Genomic DNA, 22,622 nt, shown 5'->3' on the forward strand with positions numbered 1-22,622 from the left:
TTACGTGTTCCTAATTGATACTTCAATGTGACATTTACTTTGCAGGTGTAATGGTACCAATCTGTGTCAATTTTTATTTCATCTCAATGCTTTGTAGATTGTTTCTAAGTAATTTTTTGTATGTTTGTAACATTTTATATTCAAATTGTGATACTGTTAGTTTAGCAATAGTAAGGACTGACTTTTCATAGAATTAGTTCCTTCTACTGGCAACATTTCATTCACTGAAGGTTCCTGAGAAGGATGTATAGATGCTCAGTGCATTAGAAATACAAATTCATGACTGCAAATTGTATTTTGTTAAGTTGAGAAAGAACCAAGTGGCAGAAAAAAATGGTACGATTTTCTAAAATGGTTTCACGACATTCAGTGAAGGATACCTCTAGACTAATCCCTTGCATTTCCATCTGTCAAGAAGAAGCAAACGTGAGAAAGGTCTCTGTAAGATTGTTTGCAGGCAGATGAAAGCAGGCTCTGTCTGCACTGTGTCTGGATCCTGGCCAGCTCTGCCTTGGAGCTGGGATCCGTTTCCCAGGGTGTTGTGTCCGGAGCAGTGTCTCCTGCAGTGATTGTGAGTTCAGGCTCAGCATTGTGTTCACCTGCTGATGTGGCTTGTGGTTTGGAGGGCACTCATTCCCCTCTGTTCAGAGTTCAGACAGAGAGAAATTGCATCCACCTCCAAAATCCTGTCAAGGTGTGCCCTCAGTGACTCCTCCTGGGGACTGCATGCAGAAAATTTAATTTGTCTGTTTTATGACGGAGCTCTACAAGTCCATCCAATGTTGTGTGTAATAAACAATTTAATGCAGTACTCATGAATATTCTTAATTTATTTTCTTTGTCATTTGTTGATGTGACAGCTAAATAATTTATATAATAAACTTTTGAATAACGAGCGCTTTTGAAGGAGTGGGGCACATGTTAGCTTTTAGTTCCACAATTAGAAAACTAAATTTGAAAAGAAGTTGTGTTGTGAAAAATGGAGTTACATCAATATTCAGTGTCTGTGCATTGAACTAGCACTGGAGCCTTATATCTTTTATCTTCAGGAGGCAAAAAACCTCTATTTAGGAACTACACTACTACATTTGGGAAATATTTGCCCCCCATCACACATCACATACATGGCCAAGCTGGGACTCCACAGTGTCATGCAGAAATACTAATTCTTAATCACAATTGTTTAATTGTATGTGCATTTTTTAATTTAAGGTGCTGTTGCAGTAGGTGCATCAGACTGATTCTAATCATGCTGAAAATGAATGGATTCTGTTGTGGTTAGGGGAATGGTGAATTAATGGTGGTATATAAAAAATAGAATTAATGGAGGTATATTAAAAAAAAAATGCTGTATCTGTTTTTAAGGCTCCTGTAATTTTTCTCTGATTTCCACATGCTTTTCTTTGTTGAATTTTAGTGGGCTCCTTTGTTTGGAGTCATCTCACTCAGCTCCTGGAGACAGATGACCCATTGAAGGAGCACCTTCGAGATTCTATTCCTGATGAAATCCTTAGCAAAGATTTTGACTGGGAGACATGGAAATACTCCTCATACTCTGATGTCACCTTTCACTCAGGTATGTGCAGTTTTAGAACTTAATACTTTGCAGCATATGGATTATTAACATCCCACATGGCTTTTCTGACCCTTTACATATTGTTCCAGAGAACTTTGATTTTTATGATTTAATATTATCCAAATATGCATATGTAAGCTTGATTCTGCTCTGACCTACACTGGAGCATATGAAATGCATTTCCAGCAAACCAGATACCATACACCTTTGCCTCTTGTGAGAGAGGACACTAAGAACCAATGAACACTTAAGATTACTTTTGTGAACATCAACTTTTAATTCCTTCCTTAGTTAACTTCCTTTGCAGCCACTGGGGACTGGGTTGTTTTTTCTTCTCCTAATCCATGTGCTGTCCTTGGTATAAGAAAAGAGTCAAACTAGTTCCTTTCTGTTTCACTATCTGTTCATTTGTTTTCAGTGAAAATGCTGGATGTTGTTTTTCCGAGTTACATTTTGATTTTCTGTCCATTTCCTCCAGTGCATTTATGTATCTTATGCACTATAAATACTTTCCTTTTGATGTTAGTGAGATAATACCCAGTAATATCCAGTAAATATGGAATTCCAGTAACTGGAAGTTACTTACAGTAATGCCTTTGCTGTATTAAAAAGTTAAATATTTTCACCTGTTGACAATGTTTCATTCACCATCTTCTTATTGAGTGGAGTAACAGTTTCCAAAAAATTATGAATTTTGCAAAACATATGAGAACAGCTAACAGACATCTATTTTCTATTGCAGCTGGTGCAGGTGCAAATATGGAAGCATCAGTGGTCTTTTCTCCTACATCTTTTCTACCACGATCAGTCATGACAAATTTGACTGTTCACTTCATGGGACAGGCTATAAACCTCCTGGAGGCAAGTTTATGGATTTTTTAATTGTGGGAGTGTTTTATCCCCCTTCTCAAGTGACACTTGGAATATTGAAGTACAAAGCATTTTCTGCTTTCCTATTGCAGTTCCTTTAGCAAAATGTGCTTTTCAATGCTGTAGCACAGTTGTCTCAGACTGGTGACCCCTTTGTGTAATGGGCTTAGTCAAAATAAAAGCACTATTGCTCTAGGAAAGTGACTTCTACTCAGCTCTTGTTGATTCAAATGAAACATTAAAGTCAGTGCTTCCTGAGACACTGCTCCTGTTTAGGATGGTAAGATTCCTTTTCTTGATGTCCAGTGGGAAATGGATTGCCTTGGGTACAGCATTGCTTTAATTCAGAGGTAGGTTCATTTGTACTTAGCTGAAGTCACTGTTCCAGTGCCATTGACCTTCCAGTGCTTGGCACATTTCAATGACCTGCCTGTAACTTCATCATCTTTACCTGCTGTGCCAGGTAACAATGTGCACATGAAAAAAAGAAAGTATTTAATGTAGCCTTCAGAGCTCAAGTTTAAGCTTGCAAGAGAACAAAACTTTTCTTCAGTGCTACATACCCTGGATTTATCTATGTTAGTAATTCTGTTTTAAGCAAACTTCCAAACAGAATCTTATTTCAGAGCATGAAAATGATGTGTTATTGTTTTCCAGCCAAAATACAGTTTTTAACATGCCAAAATAGCAGTATCCCCTTTTGGCCCATTATGGTGTAAATGGATCTTAATACCTGAAGGAAAAAGTATTTTTATTTTGGACTGAGCTTTACATATCTAATTTTTTGGGGAAGATTTAATACTGGAATATCCAGTATTGAATGCTGAAGGAGGTAGAATGCTAAACTTTGTAGACTGTGATCTTGCCTTCCAAATCTTTTGTGTTGGTTATATCTGGTTGTATATTTGATTTTTCTGCTTTAGAACTGACCGTGGCCTATACATGTCACTGTTAGGCTTTTGACTGCTGCATGCTTTTCACTAGGTTGGTGTACGATTGGAGAATGCTGAAACTCTCATAGAGAAGGGGTTTGGGCCAAAATCTTCTACTTTCAGTGACTATTTTTTTGGAAACACCAAAGAAGGAAACCACAAATCAGAAACTGCAGTGGAGACAGCAGAAGAGGTCAAGCAGAGGAACCCGACTTTGAAGCGCTACAGCCCCACTGAGCATCTTGTGAGCAAGTCTGGCAAGCCAAAGCTGAGAAAAACAAACCAAAACTGTCTTGGTAGAAAATACAGTAAGATGAATGAATTAGTCAAAAAGGTAACTGAATCTGTAGATCTTGGAAATATTAATGACATTTTCCAGTCAAACACAGGGCCCCATCTCACACTGGGCAAATGCTCTGGGTCACTGGGACTCCTTTGCATAAAGCACATGTAACTCAATCTGCTCACTTGCAGAGAACTTAACAGCTGCAGAAAATACGGAGCAGCAAAGAGCCAGATCTTTAGGGTTTTTTTCAGATTGTTTTATTGTCTCAAAACAATGACACTCCGCCATGGGATTATGTTGCCTGTGTTTTGGGCTTCCTCTCATTATTTTGAGCTCTGGTCCCTTTATGCTGATGTCCTTTTGTCGGTTGACTGCTGTGGCACTGTAAACAGCTGCTTGATGTTGAGTTCCTGAGTCCTGTTGTTTGCAACCTGACTTCCCAGTTTGATGTCAGATGTTACATTGAGGCTTTGTGAATTTACTCATTTTTGGAGAGAGCTATGTTTTATGTACACAATAGGGAAGCTCTGAGAATTGACTTCAGTTGTTGATGTATTAGCTGGAAAAATCAGGAACTGTGATTCATTTAGTTTGTCTTAGATGATCTCTCTTCTTGGACTCATCTTCTTAGGGTTTCTTCTTAGAGAGTAAGCTCAGGATATTGTGTTGCTATGGTATCATAGAATTGTAAGGACAGAAAATGTAAAATTTTTACTTTCTAGCAGTTGATTTAGCAATCAAGGCACCCCTAATGTTGTTTTGAGATTGTATTTTTCAAAGCTTCATCTACTTATGGGTATGTATTGTAATACTTCTCCTTTGGCTGTCCTATTATGACCAGTGTCCATAGTGACAGGCAGCTTGTGTGCTGTGGAGCTGAAGTGTTGCTGGAAAGAACAGCTGCTAATCCAGGGTGTGAAGTGGTCTCCAAAGTACTTGTAAAAGGGAGAATAATGTTTCTTTACTAATAGCATAGCCTGCATTGAGGAATTGTTTATTGTGAGTTTGAAAGGAAATTATAACACACTTTCTTTTGATTTCTTTTTTTTACCATGTCAGTTCACTGAGAGGACAGTAAGAAAGGAGGCGTTGAAATGTGAGCTAAGCATGAAAATCTTTGGAAATGAACTTAGCTTCTTAAATTGTGAAGATTTAAGAAAACAAATGAAACATTATTCCTTAAATCTGGCTGAGTTGGCTGTCAAACTTCTGAAGGTAAAAGGAACCTTTTTTCTATTTCAAAGTAAATATCTTGAGAAACTGCCTTCTGACAGATATGTTAAAGATAGAAAATATTGCTTGTTATTTCTCTAAATTGAACTCTAAAAGACACCAGTGTATAGTTGGTTTAAACAGCATTCAGTACATTAGGCCAAGATTTGTTCTGCTGTTTAATGGTTCTTACTTCTTTCATTCAAATCCATTCATGCTTAAATGCAAATTCTTTTTTTAACTAGAGTAGGACTGGTGTCTGACTCATGCCATGGCCATAGGCAGGCTTTGGGCTGCTTTCTTCTTTGTGTCCCAGATCAGCTCAGGTAAAAACACTTTTACAATAGACAGATGCAGTCAAAAGTTATATCTGACAAATTTATTGAATGCTAACTCTATTATGCAAAATAATATTCTGGGTTTTGTTTGGGTTTTGTTCACCACAGGGGCAGGAGGTCCAGTTTAATAAAAGGATGAGCTTGGCCACTGAAGAGCTGCAGTTTCCAGCAATTTCAGGCTTTCCTGTTCAACTGGCAGTCAATGCCTCAGCAGCAATCAACATAAAAATAAAAGGGAATGCTGATTTCAAACAACAGTCCAATTTCTTTCTAAATGGATATATCAAGCCAAGGTATTAAATGCTGCAATGTGTCCCTTTCACATGTCCCTGATGTAAAGTAGCAATTCCTGCTGTGGAAGTTTTGTGTCTCTTAATTAATTAGGAGATTCCTGAAGAACAAAAGCAGTCATCATCTTTCTGTTGCTGAATGGTTGCCATGGTGTAAGGGCAGCAGTGCTTTCCTGTCCTGCCTGTCTGATTTTGAACTCTCACTGTGTTATTCCAGTACTGGTCTAAGCTGACTATTCCTCTCTGTCTCTAGATCAGACTCCTGAATTGTTGATGCAGATGATTTTTTGGGAATGTTTTACATGTGACAAGGGGATTTTTATTGGGATCAAATAATGCTCTTACAGGTTATGGATGCACAAACCAGTGGAGGATTCAACCCTGTGTTTCCTTACCTGGCTATTTTAGCTTTTGTACATACTGAATAGGTTACTAAACTTTACTAAGTGCTGTACAGAGAGAAACTTGCCCTGTGATACTCAATTCTAATTGTTTTCCCTATCTTAATATTTCATGCTGAAAGCTGCATTCAAATCTCCTCCTTATGAGACACAGTAAAACTATAATTCATGTTAGAAAGTGTGTGTTGGTGTACATGCAATCTTTTCAGTTATTTCCTGAAATAAAATTAGTTCATGATTTTAATCACAGAATATACTGTGTTACAGCATTAAATGCTGTGTATTTATTGAAGAGGTTTAAATTAAGTGCTTTAAAAAGAAACTCTATTTCATGTACATGAATCTTTCAACAGTGCATTTGTTCAGCTCTCTGTCCAAATGGGAATTGTGGGGACTCTGGGACAAACTGGCCTAAAGTGGTTAACAGGAATGAGGACATCTACTAGTCTTGATGGGGGCATCCAGGTGAAGAAGGGGAAAGAGCTCAAAGTTTTCTTGAACACTCCAGAAGAATCTATGGAGATAATGAATTTCAGGTAAGATTAAGCACGGTCATCTTCAAAAACAGTAACTGTTAACTTTCTTGAATATAACTGACAATTTTCTTTAAATATTGCTGTAACTTTAGCATAATTGATTTTAAGTTATTGTTCAAAATTCTTGGTTGTAGCTCTAAACTCTACTACAGAATGGTGGACGAGACAGAGGATATAGATGTCTTCCAAGACCACACAGAGACCAGGTCCTGCACTAGGGAGGAAGGTGAGTCCAGCTATTATGTTTGTCTTAGAAAGGCATTCTGAAATATCCATAACAGATTATTTTATTCACTAGAGTTTCTTTTTTCACATATTATTTCTAAAGTTCTACAGTGCAATGTTAATTTTTGTGTTTTCTTTGTTTGCTGTTCTAATTGAATGTTCAACTGTTGTCTTCCACTAGTATCTGAGATTATTGGCTGGCAGCTGTGTTCTGCACTGTCCTATCCTGACCCAGCCAGTGGTTTGGTTTTCCCCCTCAGTGGACCTTTGAGAGTGGCTGTGACATTAACTAAGCAGGACAGAGGCCTGCAGCAGTACGTGGTGGAAGCTGCCTTTGACCACATAGCTCAGGTACCACTGGCATGCTGGGCTCTGCCTTTAGCTGCAGTTTGCTGTTCTGGTGGATCTCAGTGCTGCACATTCAACCCTCTGCATTCCAAACTCTGTGTTATTGTTCATTCCATTCCCAATATATGGGAAGATATGTTGGACACAAATTGCTGATGCTGATAGGAGGTGTATACTCTTTTTATCTACAAAACAGCACACACAAACAATCTCTTGTCTCAGTGTGGGAGATTTGTTTTGTAAATGATGTGCCAATGAATAATGTGATTATCCTTTTTCTTTCAGGAGAATTCATGGATCCCTAGTGAAGCTGTCTTTCACTTCTTCCTTGGGACTCCAAAGTCAGACTTGAAAAGAGATATTGGTGTTGACCTAAGTTTTAGTGTCCCACAGAGGAAATTCAGAATCCAATTTATGCAACCCAAGAAAAAAATTGAGATTGATGGTAGGTTTTTCAACTAAGAGCCTGATCATCAGCTAATATCAGTTAGGAGAACTGCATTACAATTAACTGAGAAATATCAGCGTATTTCACTCACTAACCTAATGCTGAAACTACTATGTGATAACTGTTCAGTTTGCTGCTTTAGGAAGCAGCTATTCCCAATGGGATTTGCATCTTGGTTAAGACTATATTTTGCACAATCAGAGGTTCAGTACCTGGTTCATAAAGTCATGTTAGAGAAAAAGCTGTTACCAGGATTGATGAATTGAAGGCTAAAGAATATGGTGCATTGTTCTAACGTCTTTTACATATGCTGATCTTGCCTTACTGTTTCAATTTCCTGTGTTCTGTTAGTTGTGAGATGAAGTTAGTTGTTGCTAAATCACTGAAGTACTGACTATGACATTGTCATCCATTATAATAAAAAATAACAGTTTAATCACAGTGTACCATAGAATTCAGAATCTACAAAACCCATTGAGGAAATATAGACTGATCAATTAATGGTAATAATATAGTTGCAACATATTGCAGCTGCTTTGGTGTGCTGGTCAAGTGATGCTTTGTGTTGTGTTCTACCATATCATGTATTTAGAATTTTCCACTCCGATTTTTTTTTTTTTGATCCTGGTTATTTCCAAATGGATTGCAAGGAAGCTTTACCAACACTGTGCAAAGCTTTGTGTGCACAGTGTTCTGAGCTCCTGAAATGTCTCCACAGCACAACACAACTTACAAGTTTTAGCACAGGCCTAAAGTGCATAAATCAATTCCAGAACTAAGCTGGTTTTGTTGGAGACAGCTTCTTTACCTCTTCTCAATTATTCTCCTCAGAATATGTTTTCAAAATTACTAGTTTATTCTGAAGACACTTTGCAAAATGCCTTTGCAAATTCTGATCCTAACTTTTTCTTCTTTGAGCTGATATTTATGTTTTTAATCTCTCTGTATCTATTGTTTATAAAAAGAACAGCTATCATTTCAAGTTCAGTCTTAAGAAGCATCACTGAACAGTAAAGAAAAAATAAAGTTTTCTTTTTCTCCAAGGGAGGATTGAGTTCTCTAAAAGTTCCCGAGTTGGACACCTGGAGCTGATAGTGGATGACCGAGATGTGTATTACATTAAGGTATGTTTGCATTTCATAAGGTCTCCTTCTAGCATGAATACTTACATAAAAGCACATAAAAGAAAGGCAGGGAAAATACACATATTGAAAAACAGTTTTGTGAGCAATCCATCAGAGGAATTACCAGTTCTCCTTATTACATATCTTTGAGATAGCCTCAGTGCTAAATTTCAACCTAAATCTCTGTGAGACCGCCAATATTTTCAGTACCACCCTATTAACTTCTGGCCTGGTATTGTAACATTTGCAGTGATTTCAGTCCTAAAACCAGCAGAAGCTGAAGGAAGTAGTATCTTGCACCACTGTGACCTCTGTGTAACTGGAAAAACAAATCCATCCTTCCTCCCCATTATTTATCAATGGCAAGTTTTAGGCTTGAAAAACATGTCTTTTCTTCCTCCTCTCATCTCATTTCTGAAACACCCAAGTCTATACTATTGCTTTCTTAAAACTTCACTTATGTTGTTCAGCAGCTTGAGGTTTGCTTTTTGATTTGTTTGTTTGTTCTAGGGAATGGCAGATTTGCAGGTGCTGAGTGGAGAGCAGAGATACATGGCCCAGCTGGAGGTAAAGCTGATAAAGCAAAGCAGTCCTATCATTTTGTCAGGAAACATCACTAAACAGCTTGGCAAGAAGATAGCTTTTTCAGTATCTCTGCATAATTTGTTGAAGGATGCTGCCTTTCTTTCAGGTTAGAGGACAGTAAGTATTTGCCATATAAATGCAAGTTCTGCAGCTGTTATTTGTTAGAGTTGCATGGTTTTGGACATTTATTCCTTAAATTTCTTTCAAGTCCATAAGGACTCCTTTTTAAAATTACTATCCTGCATAAATTAATACAAATATATATATTTCAGAATAAAATAAATTTTAAAATAAGTCTGTTTTGAATTGCTGTTGGAAAGGGTAGACGAAATAAGATGAAAGGAATTACTTGATAAAAACATGCCAAAAAATAACAGCTGTTTTTCACTTTTATTAGTACAAAACAGTGCAGAGACACATATTTGTAGCTGAATGTCTCTTAAGACCTGCTGTTCTAAAAATCTTGAAGACTTTTTTTCTCATAAATAAGCTAAGAGGAAAATACAAGAGAAAGTATTAGAAAGAGAGCCTTAATATTTGTATAACATCAATACATTAAAATTAAAATAATACAGTGAAATAAACCAGTAATTTATGTCTAAAGCTCTCATTTTTGACTGAAATGTCATAGGGTTACATGGTACTTTCAAACAGAACTAACAGAACTAAGGAGTGCAGAAGGCAGTTTGTGTTTTGGTGGATGATCTTTTGGTGAAGTTTTCATCCTTAGCTTTCACATGGATTGCCAGTGATTGTATCCAAGCCAGTTCTGGTCTGATTTCAAACTCCCAGCACCTGAGAACTTGGCTGCACCAGCTGTGCTGCTGCAAAGCCTCAGGCTTGCTCTGACTTGATTAGAGGTGAACATCCACATGTTCACATGTTAGGGCTTAGTTAATCAAAAGGTCTGTCTGTCTGAATTTATTTCCTTTGAGAAGCAGCTTTGGCTGCATGCATTTCAATAAGCTTGAAGCAGGTTGTGAGAAGTGTGGTCTGCAGGCTGTCTGTGGAGATGAAGAAAGACACTTTCTGAACATCCAGCTCTGTCTTTCAATCTGTTCACTACACAGGGAGTTCGTAATGGTGGAGAGACTGAATGCCCTTTTGGTTTCCCCACTGTAGTATTCCTTTAACTAGCTGAAGTAACTTCAAGTTCTATCACTGCATAATCATTTCTCTTCTTTCTATATAGGACTTCTGGAGAAAAAGGTTGATGGTAAGCAGAGACAATACTCATTGGAAGGGGAGACCCACCTGCCAGGTGTTCTTGGAGTTCATGCCATTGCTCTTCTCCAACAGCGTGAGGGATTGTGGTCTCATGGTCTGCAGATTAAATATGGACTCCTAGGTACACTGAAAAACAGGGAAAGTAAAAGTATTCTGTATTGCTCATTTTTCCTACAAGATTTGCCTCTGTGTTTAGAGCACAGTAGAAACATTTCAGTTAATTTTTAAACTGTGATCTGAAACTTGGAACTTGGAAAGTTTCTGTTTCAGTTGGATATACTTTACTCTTTGAGTCTGCAAATAAAACCAATTTTTTTTTAACGGGCTTTTCATAAGCATATCCATCATTAGATTAAAAATCACTTTTTCAATGAGAATTGCTCCTAATTAATTAGTGTTTTCAGATGATTGCATGCATGCACTCAATAATATGAGGGGTGGTTTCTAGGAAGCAGCCTGGCTTTGCTCCCCTGGTTGCAATATAGGAATTGTGTTAATTTGGTGGGACAAAGCAGGTGAACATCAGTGCAGTTATATCAAAGTATTGAATGCTTGTAGTAGCTAATCATGCTAAATGTTACAGGGGGATTGTTTATGCTAATTCTGTTGCACCTTCAGAGAGTACGTAGCAATATGAATAATAAAGTTTTCTTAAACCTACACAGACATAGCCCCATAATTTTGCTAAAAAATGGCATGCTGATCACAGCATTTTATAAACAGCAAAGAAAACATACCTGAACACTTAAACGCTACCTTAACTTAAACACTACCTGAACACTTAAACACTACCTTAAGATGCCTGGCTGTAGCTATGAAATTGTGCAGTTAGATACTTGGAGCATAGTTACACTTCAGTTCAAACCTGGTTTGACAGCTATTCCACCTGAAGTGTTCAGCAAATACTTCTGTGCTGAAGTACTGGATTTTTAGTTTTTAAAAGTATTCCTAGTTATTAGTTGGAGCTTCAAATTCAGTATTGTAATTTTCTTCTCAATGTCCAGAAAGGCTGGAAGTTTTTTGGATTTTTTTTTAAAAATGAAATGTCATGTAATGTCGTGGTGTTGGGAGCTAGGTGGTAACAGAAAATCATCAGACATTTTGTGATACCAAGAAAGCTGTCAAGCTTGATCGTGATTAGTTTGTAGGTCTTTTACTTCAACCAGGTAAAATTCTGTTTAAATAATGAAGTTTGTGCATTTATAGGATAAATCAACAAGGAAATAGTTGTAAAAATAAACAAACCTCACTTTGATGTTCTGAAAAGTAGAACTCTTGAAGCCAGTGCCAGATTTATATATATTTATATAAACATTTTGAAAGATTAATTCTGATTTACTTGAATAAGTAACTGTGATTTAACTTGAGCAGGAGAGGCAAAAACCCCTTGCCACGAGTGCCACACGCAGCAGAAAGCTCAGGTGGAGACGGGTGCCCGGGGCTCCTACAGCCTGGAGCTGGGCCATGAGCTTCACTGTGGGCAGGCTCCCTCCTACAGCCACCAGGTGGGTGCTGGGCCAGGCACTCTGTGCTGGGCACCCCTGTGGCACCTGTACTCAGGGCTCTCAACAGCAGCCAGAGATCACAGCAAAAAGGCAATGCCCTCTTCTGTAGGTTCACCTGAAACATGAAGTGACTGCATCTTGGATTTCCTCCCAGATGGAAGTGAACTATGGGAAACATTGGGATGAAATAAACAACAAGAAGAAAGTGCTGATCAGCCAAGCCTTTAAGAACAGTTCCAGTTCATCTGTGGTCAGCTATTTCATGGAGGTAATAGTGATGGTTGAAAAGTAAGACCTTCACTTCAAATATTTAACAGACAGACTAATAATAAATTTTTTATTTTTTTTATTACAACCTTTTTTTTAAAAAGTATGATGTGTACTAATAATATAAGGCAAGTACCCAGACCTAATAATTTTGAGCTTGGTGAGGTCTTAGCTCAGAGACACTGAATCTCTGACATTTGCTAGAAGATAAATTTTGCAAATACTGGAAAAGTTGGGGTGTAATTTGCTCTGAGGTTTTTGCATTATTAACTCATATAAAATGATTGTAGAGATTTATGAAAGCTGCTTTGGTGACACAATGTGGAAGGAGGGCACAGGTTATAACAACTCAGAATATTACAGCATTTTTATTTTTGACTCTCCTGTAGTTGTAACTAATGCATATTAAAGAAACTTCAGTCTATAACTGGTGAACATGCATGAAAATCTATAGAGTGAATGGCAAATGTGCAAAGGCAGAATCTGTGACCTTCCTGCTTCTGTGTGTGTAACTTACACAGCCCTGAGAATGGGATCTTGTTTTTATTTAAAGTTGCTTCACTTCTTTTCCAGTTTACCATGCAAGTCCTGGAAAAACAGATGAATTATAGAATCCAGCTGCAGCACTTGCACACCTCTCAGGTGTATTTGCAGAGCAGCACCAACTTTGAGGTGCAGTATAATGACCATGTGCCATTTGTGGCTGGGCTGCAGTGGAAGGATGCATCCAGAAATGGCCTGAAGAAGTGGGAAGGTGAAGTACCACAAACCATTTCCAGTCTGTGATTAGAAAAGCAGGCATTGGAAGCTGCTGCCAGGTTTTTGTGAGCAGTTTTGCGTGAGTGCAACAGAATGATAAAGATGTTTGTTGGAAGAGAGAGAGACCCTGGAGATTGTCCAGCCCAGCTTCCTGCTCCAGTCAGGGCTGTTTCTAGCAATAGATCACATCTGTTGTGGCTTTGTCCAGCTGAGTTTTCAAAATCTCCAACCTATCACAGCCTGGCTGGCCTCTTCCAGCAGTTCCATTTACACAAGTGAAGGACATTAGTTTGATTATATCCAACCCAGAGATTTTAGCAATTGGAAGAGAAAAGTTTGATAGTAGCATTTTAGCTTCATTCTGGAACCCCTGGATCTTATCAGCCTTGATGTGGACTTAGAATCCAGGTAGTCTGAAATCTCATGTTTGTGTCAGCTTTAATGTATGTCCCTTGCAGGTGGGTTCAGTATAGACACCCCATGGCTCTACCTGTACACAGCTCACAAACTGCACCAGCCTCAGCATTCTGCTTATTTACTGACATCCCAGCTGACAGCTGCAAGGGCTCTCTCCATTAAAGACCTTGTACTGGAACTATTCTATAAAGACCAAGGCAATGAGAAGGAAGGAAAAGTTCACATTTACACACCAGCTACCACATACCTGCAGGTGGGTGACATGGTGCTTTGCAGGGTGTATGGCTTTGGGGACAGGACTCTGTGGTTTCTAAGCTTCCTCCTCATTTATTTTAGACTGTGATATGCATAGAGATTTAAAACTAATTTAATCATAGTTGCTGTTCATTAGGCAATGTGGTAGACTTCTGTCACTATGCAATTTGACTTATGTTTATGATTAGGATGTTCCTTTATCAGCTTTTCCTCCTTAGGTCACTACTGCCTCAGGCACAGTCATGGAGAAATGTGAGAAACATTCTTGAATGAGAAAAAAGTGTTCATCAACTATTTAGCTTTTTGTCTCTCTCTTGTTTGGAGGAGATAAAATAAACTTTGAACTCTGTCTGGTAATTTTGGGTATTTTGATAATGGAAAAGATGGCACACATTTCTAATAGTTCTTGTAAGTGATCATTCTGTCACCTCTGTGCTGTGCTGCTGCACAATGGAATGCTGTCTGTCCTGGCTCAGCCAGACTAATGTCTTTGTTTTTCAGGCATCCACAGTTAATCATCTTGGGAGGAATGTTCTGCATAGCTATAGTGAAATGGTCTCTCTGTGGAATCAGCTCGTGAAGAATGAGATTCATTTGGAGAATAATGAACGAGCCAAACTTCTCTGCTTTAAGATAAAGAGTACAAAACAGGAATTTAACTTCACAGCCAGCTATCAGAATCTGCCAACGGTGAGAAAGAGAAACAAAAGCAATTTTTTTTGACTCAGCACTCTCTTCCTGAAAGATGTTATTGCTAGTGTTGAAACTTAAACCCTTCCAGTAATGCATTTATTTCTGTCTCTTTTGACAGGCTGCAGTGTAAATCTAGGTTCAAAAAGAAAACAAAAACTTGTGTGGCATGGTCTGGGGTACTTCTCACCTATTAGAGAGCCCAGTCAGTCAGGGAGAGAGGGTGAAGAGAGACAGTGTGACTAGAAAGAGAGCTGGAGATGTGGTTACTCTCAACTTGATGAAGATGTATGAGAGGTGTAGAAGATTTTGCTGTCCTGGAGAATCAGAATCTCTTGTCTGTTAGTGAGCATGGTAACATCCCAGGTTTATAGGCTATTTTAATCTCTACATCCCTTCTAGTCTTAAAATAATTTTTGCTTTGTTGATGTCTGTGGCACAGGAAGGATAATCAGCAGTTTCTCCTCAAAAGAAGTTCTTTGATCAGTTACTTTGGTCCACTCACACCTTGAAGGAAGTCTTAAAAAGTGTTTTTCTAAACATAGCTTTGAAAATGCTTTTTCCATGCTTTGAAAATCCAGTTTGGTTTTTTATGTACCAGAGCTTGCCTGTGTTCAAGTAGGTGCCACTCAAGTGATACATTAATGGGCATTTGTCTTCTGCTGGAGTCAGTTTTCTACTGATGGCACTTTTAATCCTCTGAGAGATTAATGGAGATCTGGACTTAAACTGCAGCAGAAATGGTTTGTCTGTGAAGTGACAGCCTTGCTGCATCCTGTTGAACAACATGGTTTCCATATTGAGGTTCCTGAATATGAATGCAGTAAATCTGATGCAATTGCCCTTTCCTGTTCTGGCCTCATGATCTGAGTGCAGCCTAAGAAGACAAACTTTTCTGTGAAGATTGTATGGAGAGATTATAAAAGTCAGCCTGTTGTACTGCAGTGTGAAGGTCAGATAAAGGAGCTGAGGAAGGAGAAGATGCTCTATCAAAAACGTGCAACCCTCCATTTCAGGTTTAGTATTCTTATCTCTATCTTTTAAGAATGTTTTGGCCTAAATTTAATGTGCATCTTGATGCTCTTAGGAAATGTTCTGGGCTTTACAAAGTGAGAGTGGCACATGCACAGAGTCTGTTCTTTGTCCCATCTGGTTCCCTGAACTTGCTCAAGTACAGCAGCTTCATAGGTTGATTTTTTGCATCCATTAGGTTTTGGCCTCTTTGTTGAAATGACAATGAACAGGCCTGTTACAGGCAACAGCCCATGTGTGCTGTGGCATGTTTGCTGGCAGCTCAGCCAGGCAGATAGCCTCCTTTCCTGAAAACAGCAGGATTTATGGTGCGTCCAAACTTGTGTGTGGTGAGAAGTTCCAAAATCCAGATCTGATTCTCTGTGCCTTTTTCCTAGTCCTTAGGCATTATATAGTCATTCTAAAGCCAGAGGTATCCTCTTAGAACATGTAACAAATGATCTTGTTTAGGTTTTGGAATATATTTCCATTTTCTGATGAGAATGAGTACACTTCTCCTACATGCCGGCTGTCCCTGAAATTTCTCTCTTCATTATCCATTACTAAAACGCAGCCTGAAGGCCTTATTAAAAATGTGTGCTCAGATTAGAAACATCTGGATCACTTCTGGGGACATCTCAGCTTTCTTAAGGCACAGCAGCATCAACAGGAGTGCACAGGAGTGCTGCCTTAGGAGCCACTGTGCAGCTTAGAGATAACTAAAACACTGGGAGGTGGCTTTTCAGTAGAAAAATATGTAAATGAAGAGCTGTTCCAGGTATTCTAACATGAGTAAAGGCAGTCCAGCGTCTGCTTATAAGGGTTTGTGCATGCTTCCAAGAGGTCTGACTAAGTAAATGTGCAGAAATATTTAATCAAGTCCATAAACCATTACACTGAAGTAAACTACTCCTAGAGCTGTGCAGTGCTGAACTTTTGTTGCACAGGATTCTTGGCATGTAGATACTGTTTCTGCATAAAGCATAGAATGTGGATAGGTGAAATTTTCAAACCTGCCAGGAGCTTTTGGACACTCCCTATTTGAAATGAAGTCTTGGCCATGCAGGTGTAGAAGGTGTATGTGCTGGTTGTGCATGTCAGAACTTGAGAGCAGAACCCTCTCCCATGCATTTACCAAATCCAGGATGGAAACTCTATCAAAAATTCAGGCTAGTGTGTGGAGTTTGTATAAAGTTGTCATTATGCTCTGTAGTTTCCTAAATGTCCAGTCCCATGTGTTTTGCTTCTATACCTGACACCCTGGTGGTAGCAGATAACTTTGGAGTTCAAATTGAACTCTGCATGATTTCTTTTTGTAGTTGTCTATTAAGAGCTTTTACACTTTGTTTATTTCTTGGGTTTTTTCCAGGCATCCTTTTAAAGTGCCTTTTCTGCAGAGCTTCTTTCTGCAGGAGACATTTACTGTTGACAAAAAGCAAAAGCACTATTTCATGGAAACAAAAGTTTTGATAAATGGAGTGGAGGAAACAGTTCAGACTCTCATACTTGGTTACCAACCTGAAAACCCCTATGTGAGTTATCCAAAAACTTCCTTTAGTCTGATATACCAAAGCAGCTTGTAAATGAGTGGTTTACTGGAGAAAAATGCCATTTTCCTTATGGTCCTTGCATTTTTTCTCAAACTTCTTTTTAGATTTGTGCTGGCTTAACTCATCCTTATAACTACAGCATGTTTCCCAAAGATGTTGAAATGTGCATTTTAACTCTAAGTCATCAAAATGTGAGTAAATTTCCCATTAGATTAGCTAGGAGACATTAATTATCTGTTTATTTACACTTTGTCTTTTCAGACCTCACTTGCTATAGGTCTTTAGTTTCTCACCACAGAGTTGCTGCAACCAAAATTTTCAGAGGGTGATTATGTCCTTGGTACCTCCTTAATTTTGTATAATAATATGTTGTGTAGTAATCCATGATAAGAATACTTCAAATATTATTTTTAGAATGTTATTATGCATGAATGTTATCAATAAAACAAGTACTGGGATAGAAGGGATTCAGGGTTCTCACCCTTATCTAGCTGTGTGTATTCATCTTTCTTACCAAATGTATTTTTTAAGCTATTTTTCCTTATTCTCTTGTTTTTCATTCTGAGCCAAAATGTAATAGCTTGAAACCTTCATTTTTCATGATGTGTAGGGATGACTTCTCTGACCTTTCATAATACACAGGGTTAATGCTCAGTGCACTTTGCTTACTCCCACTCTTACACAGGTGAAGCATGAGCTTGAGACTGTCTTAAAGGTGAACAAGGAAGATGTTCTCAGTTTTCTAGGGAGGTATCAGGACAAATCCAGTGAGGCAGATTTCAGACATCTTTTACACATGGATGTGACACACTCGTTCCAGGTACTGGGTGGGTTTAATTTTTGGTATTTTTTATGTCTTGCTGACTGTTTTACTGTGTTGTCTTTAGAATTATAATTGTTTGTTGCTGGTAAATGTCCTAATCCAATCAAGTCCTGGCCCTGACAAATAACTGTAGGTATCTCAGCAGGTTCACTTATGAATAAATTGTTTGTGTCAGTAATACTTTGTAAGGCACACATTGTCCTTTTTTTCATGCTTTTTTTACTGCTTTCAATATATTTTTCAGTATCTTGGGATATAACTGGTAAAACTTGATATGCACATTTGCTTATGTACATCACCCACTTTGTGCTAGAAGTTGAGACATTAAGTCAGATGAGGCAATTGGGAGGAATGCAATGTTCTATTCTGATATTTTACCTTGTCAAATAGCTTGAGTTTCCACAAGCAATGGCCCTAAGTGGGGACCTGTTCTCCAGGCAGACTAAACTGGAACACTTGGACTGTGGTGTGAGTGTAAAAGTCATCATCAACAAGAACACGTCTTCACAGGTCAGTCCCTGGTCATTACAGTCTTGTTGCTTCAACTTGAAGCTTTTGCAGTTTGTACACTCAATGACTATAGTGAAGAGGTGTAAATTGTTAGGGAAACAGTTAACTTTTGATGCTTAGATTTTGTTCTGGCTAGATAGCTACTTGGGGTTGGAATAGTTGGTTTGTGATTTGGCTGAAATTCAGAAAACTCTTAATGTCTAATTAAAATGTACTTAAAATTGAATGTAGCTCATATTTTGTTGTGACAGGGTTGGGATAAAGACAGGGAGATCACTTACCCATTACCTTCATAGACAAAACAGGCTCAACTTGGGCAATATTAATTTAATTTATTGCCAAATAAAATTAGTTGGATTATGAGAAACAAAGATGAGAGCTAAAAGCTCCTTTCCCCCTTTGCTCCCCTCTCTGCTTTTGTCCACTCCCAACTTGTCTGCAGTCTCATTGCTCAGGCTGATGTTTCAGTATGTGTATGATAATCTGGGATCCTTAATGTCCTGCTCTCCTTTTTCTCTGTGCAGGCCCAGGCAGCCCTGAAGAGTTATGGTGAGAACAATGTCAATGGCTCCCTTCACCTGCATTCCAATGGAAGGGAAATGCTGATGCTGGAGGTTGATATGAACAATGAAAAGAGGAGGAATGCCAGAATTGTTGAACTGAGGGCTTTTCTCCATCAAACAGTCCTGACAAATCCAGAATCAGTACAGTTCCAGCTCATGAGCAAGATATTTCCATCAAGGTAGAGAAATCAGAATGTTGGTTAATTGAGGAACGTTCTGGAATGCAAATTTAAATGTAATTACTTTCCTATGGCTGCAGCAAGGCCACTGAGTAAATGCCAGTTCCTGTGTTATCCCTATTATTGAAATACTTCTGCTCATGTTTCATAAGTTGGTATAAGGTGTGTTAATGTGTTCCAGATGCTTTTGAAGGACTTTGTATAGAGAACTTTGAGTGAACAGATAGTACAAGTTATGCCAGTGGAAAAGGGCACTTCCCAGTGTTTATTATAAGGTTTTTAAAGTATTGGAGAAAGCTCTCAGGTGGCAGAGATGGGAAATAGCAATTTGACTCTCCAAGTTTCAGCTGATTTTTCAAATGTCACAAATACAAAAGTATGCAATGAAGAATTTTAGAACTTCTGCCGAGGTCCCAGTGTTTACTCATTGGATGGGATAAGGAGAATGAGAAAATAAGAGTTAAAGAAATCAGGAGTTACTACAATTTAGATGAAGCACATTAGATTTACTAGTAATACTAAAAATAGATAAAATATTCCAAGAAGGGTATTTCACGTGGTTCTGTAGTATGCTTGCAGTTCTGGGTTTCCAAAAGGGCATTAATTTGTTTAAATACCAGGGTAAGCCATAAGAGAGCAATTTATTGCAGTTCACAGGAAAGAAAACAGAGCACTTAAAATTTTTGGAATGACAGTTTGTTTAGAGTTTGTTTTACAGGGAGAATACAAACAAAAATAAACTGTTAAATGTTTCTGGAGAACAGCTAAAAGGATGCAATCTGTACAGACTTCAGTTACTGAGTGATGGAATCAATCTTACTTCTCTGAACTGTGTAGTTTTGTTCTTCCCATGGAGTGGATTTTCACTGAGGTTTTACTTGTCATCAGTCTTCCAACAGGGTTCCAGTTTCTAGGAGGGATGTGTAACACTATGAAAACTGGAGTGATTGCCTCACTTTTAGGTATTTTGTGTAGTATACTTGAGTCTAGAAAGTCAGACAGTTTAGTGGGTATTTTGTTGAAGGCCATGTGAAAATTGTGTCTCAATCTTATACTTAACACTGAAAATGGAACTTTTTGTTGCTCCAGCAGGTTTCCTTAAAAAGCTGTGCCATGTTTCTCCAACACCATTCAATTCAGGGTCAAGATGCAAAGAAATATTGTTGGTTCATTTACCAAACTCAAATGCTGGTGACACTTAAAATTATTTTTTTAAACTGGGTTCTCAAATGCTGCTTTTAAATCAGCACCAAAGAGATATTTCATATTGTGACAGAGAAGCTTCATTACCAACTCAAAGTCTGCCCAGCTCTTTCTTTTATTAGGACCCATAACAAAAGCTTTCAAGAAATTTAAAGAAAAATTAGTCTGCCAATGTGGGAAGCTTTACTGAGGGATTTATAAACATGTGGTGAATCGTGTGTGCTGACTGCAAGGCATCTGATGGCCTGAGTCACAGCACTGGAACGAGTGTCCAGAGAGTCTGTGGGGTCTCCATCCTTGGAGATACTCCAAACCTGACCACACACACTCCTGAGCACCCTGCTCTCATTGATCCTGCTTTGAGTGAGGAGGGCTGTCTTGACAATCCTGAATCAACCATAAAAGTATCTTACTGGCAATTTTATGTCTGTCTTTTTAGACTTCTGTTGTCTTCTGACTTGAAGCTTAATGAAAATAGGCTTCAAGTGGATTTCATGGGAGCCAAGGAGCAGAAAGTTGGTTTTGTTTTGTCCCTGAATGGAAGAGTGCAACACACTTTTACTGGATTAAAGGCCATACCTCATCTCCTTTCTCTGGATGGATTACTGAAGTGCAAAAACAACATTCATGATGGTACTGTGTTCCTTTGTGTTTTGTTCTAACCTGCAGCTATCTAAGGACACTGCTTAATTGTAATGGAATCCTTCCTGGGCTGCAGAATGTACTCAGCTCTGGGGCCCCCAACAGAAGAGCAATGTGTACCTGTGTACCACAGAGATATCAGAGGGCTGGAGCCCCTCTGCTCTGCAGCCAGGCTGGGAGAGCTGGGGTTGTCAGCCTGGAGAAGAAAAGACTCCAGGGAGACCTCAGAGCCCCTCCAGTACCTAAAGGGGCTCCAAGAGAGCTGGAGAAGCACTTTGGACAAGTCTTCAGACTCACAGAAGGCAGGTTTAGATTGGATATTAGGAAGAAATTCTTGTGTGGGTGATCAGGCAATGGAACAAATTGCCCCGAGAAGCTGTGGATGCCCCATCCCTGGAAGTGTTCAAGGCCAGGCTGGACAGGCTTTGGACAACCTGGGGCAGTGGGGTTGGAACAAGATGGACTTCAAGGTCTCTCTATCCTGAACCATTCTGTGATTCTGTATAATGCAGAACAGAGTACTTAGCATGCAAAATCAACCCTGGGTCATTGGGTTGAGACTATTTTTCAGTGAAAATAGTTTGGATTCAGTAACATAGTTTGGATTTTTCATGTTTTCATGGATTAAAGGAAATAGTGGGTGACCTCTTTCCTCTTCTGAAATGTGGGGGCTGACTTGAGAGTCCCACTCCTTTGAATGGCCCCATGGGTGGAGTAGGTCACTGCAGAGCTCTGGAGGGAATATTAGCCTGCAATTACACAAGTACTAGGTCACAATCCATCTGTAAATTTTCCTTCAGAGGGAGTGCAGTATAGTACAGGGCCTAAGGGCACACAAAGCTTGGTGAATAAAAAGGAACAGCTGCCAGAAATATTATAATGTAATTTATTTTAAACACAGACACTCACTAGTAGAAAAACCCTCAACACTGAACTGCTTTGCTCTCTAGATTAGGCAAACTTATCTAGTGTAATAAATGGAAATTTTTCTACTTCCTCCTGGTATTAAAGTAATGGTTAATTTATACATTATTTCTAAAACTGTGACTATTTCTGTCCCAAGAATCTCTCTCTCCACAGTAATAATTTCTGCCTGTTACAGGTAACATCAATGTGATGGTCAACCAAAGACTGTACGGACTGCAAGTCAGGAACAGGAACGTGTTTGGGAATACCACTGTGCACAATCTCACTGTTGCCATGGTTCAGAATGGCAGTCAGGCAATCCCAGGGGAGGCAAGACTGAAAGGACACCTGGAACTGAGTAAAGAGAAGAAAAGGGGGCTAGCTAGCTTCCAGGTGGATGAGAAGGATCTTTCTGTAGATTTTTTCAATATCATGGATCATGGGCACAGCAGAGTCAGTGGGACTTTCACACATAATGTTGACTTTTTAAAAGATGCAGGTAGGAACAAAATCTGACTTGATGGTGTGTTCTAATACAGTGAATTTATCTAAATGACTTCTGATCAGTGGAAACAGATGAGTTGTGTTTGTTCCCCACCAGAACAAAATGTGTTCTAGACTTAGCAGCATTCTTTTGGATATTGTTGAGAAAATTAAATTGTCACAGAAATAGTTCAAAGAATTTTGAAATATTTCAGAGTAAATTATTTCTTTCCTGTACATCTGTGTTCTTGCACAGCATCTAAGCTAACCAGTTCCTCCAAGTGTAGTTTTATGCCAAGTGTGGTTTCCTAAGCAAAGCTGTGGATTTTCATGAACTGGAGTTATCAGTAATTTTCATGGGTTCCTTTGGACAGAATAAATATTTTCTGAATTTTTCTGACAGCTGACTACTGGAGTTGGACACAGTACCAATTGGTAAATATCCTTTATCAAAAGAAGGA

The 22,622-nt window shown here is 38.7% G+C and overlaps 1 protein-coding gene across 1 annotated transcript in view; it reads left to right on the top strand.

Moving 5' to 3' along the window:
• LOC106629417 (uncharacterized) overlaps nt 1–22,622 on the top strand; it is a 73,974-nt gene that overhangs the window by 16,829 nt on the left and 34,523 nt on the right. The window contains exons 14-39 of the mRNA XM_026793850.2: nt 1,418–1,576; nt 2,319–2,441; nt 2,753–2,772; nt 3,431–3,712; nt 4,724–4,879; nt 5,323–5,507; nt 6,259–6,441; nt 6,576–6,667; nt 6,848–7,017; nt 7,300–7,459; nt 8,507–8,586; nt 9,097–9,277; nt 10,364–10,519; nt 11,770–11,903; nt 12,013–12,171; nt 12,744–12,924; nt 13,388–13,599; nt 14,103–14,291; nt 15,168–15,307; nt 16,672–16,834; nt 16,957–17,043; nt 17,538–17,672; nt 18,066–18,185; nt 18,710–18,927; nt 20,570–20,763; nt 21,875–22,177. Of these exons, the coding sequence (XP_026649651.2) occupies nt 1,418–1,576; nt 2,319–2,441; nt 2,753–2,772; nt 3,431–3,712; nt 4,724–4,879; nt 5,323–5,507; nt 6,259–6,441; nt 6,576–6,667; nt 6,848–7,017; nt 7,300–7,459; nt 8,507–8,586; nt 9,097–9,277; nt 10,364–10,519; nt 11,770–11,903; nt 12,013–12,171; nt 12,744–12,924; nt 13,388–13,599; nt 14,103–14,291; nt 15,168–15,307; nt 16,672–16,834; nt 16,957–17,043; nt 17,538–17,672; nt 18,066–18,185; nt 18,710–18,927; nt 20,570–20,763; nt 21,875–22,177 (4,182 nt within the window). The remainder of the gene's footprint in view (nt 1–1,417; nt 1,577–2,318; nt 2,442–2,752; nt 2,773–3,430; nt 3,713–4,723; nt 4,880–5,322; nt 5,508–6,258; nt 6,442–6,575; nt 6,668–6,847; nt 7,018–7,299; nt 7,460–8,506; nt 8,587–9,096; nt 9,278–10,363; nt 10,520–11,769; nt 11,904–12,012; nt 12,172–12,743; nt 12,925–13,387; nt 13,600–14,102; nt 14,292–15,167; nt 15,308–16,671; nt 16,835–16,956; nt 17,044–17,537; nt 17,673–18,065; nt 18,186–18,709; nt 18,928–20,569; nt 20,764–21,874; nt 22,178–22,622) is intronic.

This window comes from Zonotrichia albicollis, chromosome 16 (genome assembly GCF_047830755.1).
Source record: "Zonotrichia albicollis isolate bZonAlb1 chromosome 16, bZonAlb1.hap1, whole genome shotgun sequence".
Classification (NCBI taxonomy): Eukaryota; Metazoa; Chordata; class Aves; order Passeriformes; family Passerellidae; genus Zonotrichia; species Zonotrichia albicollis.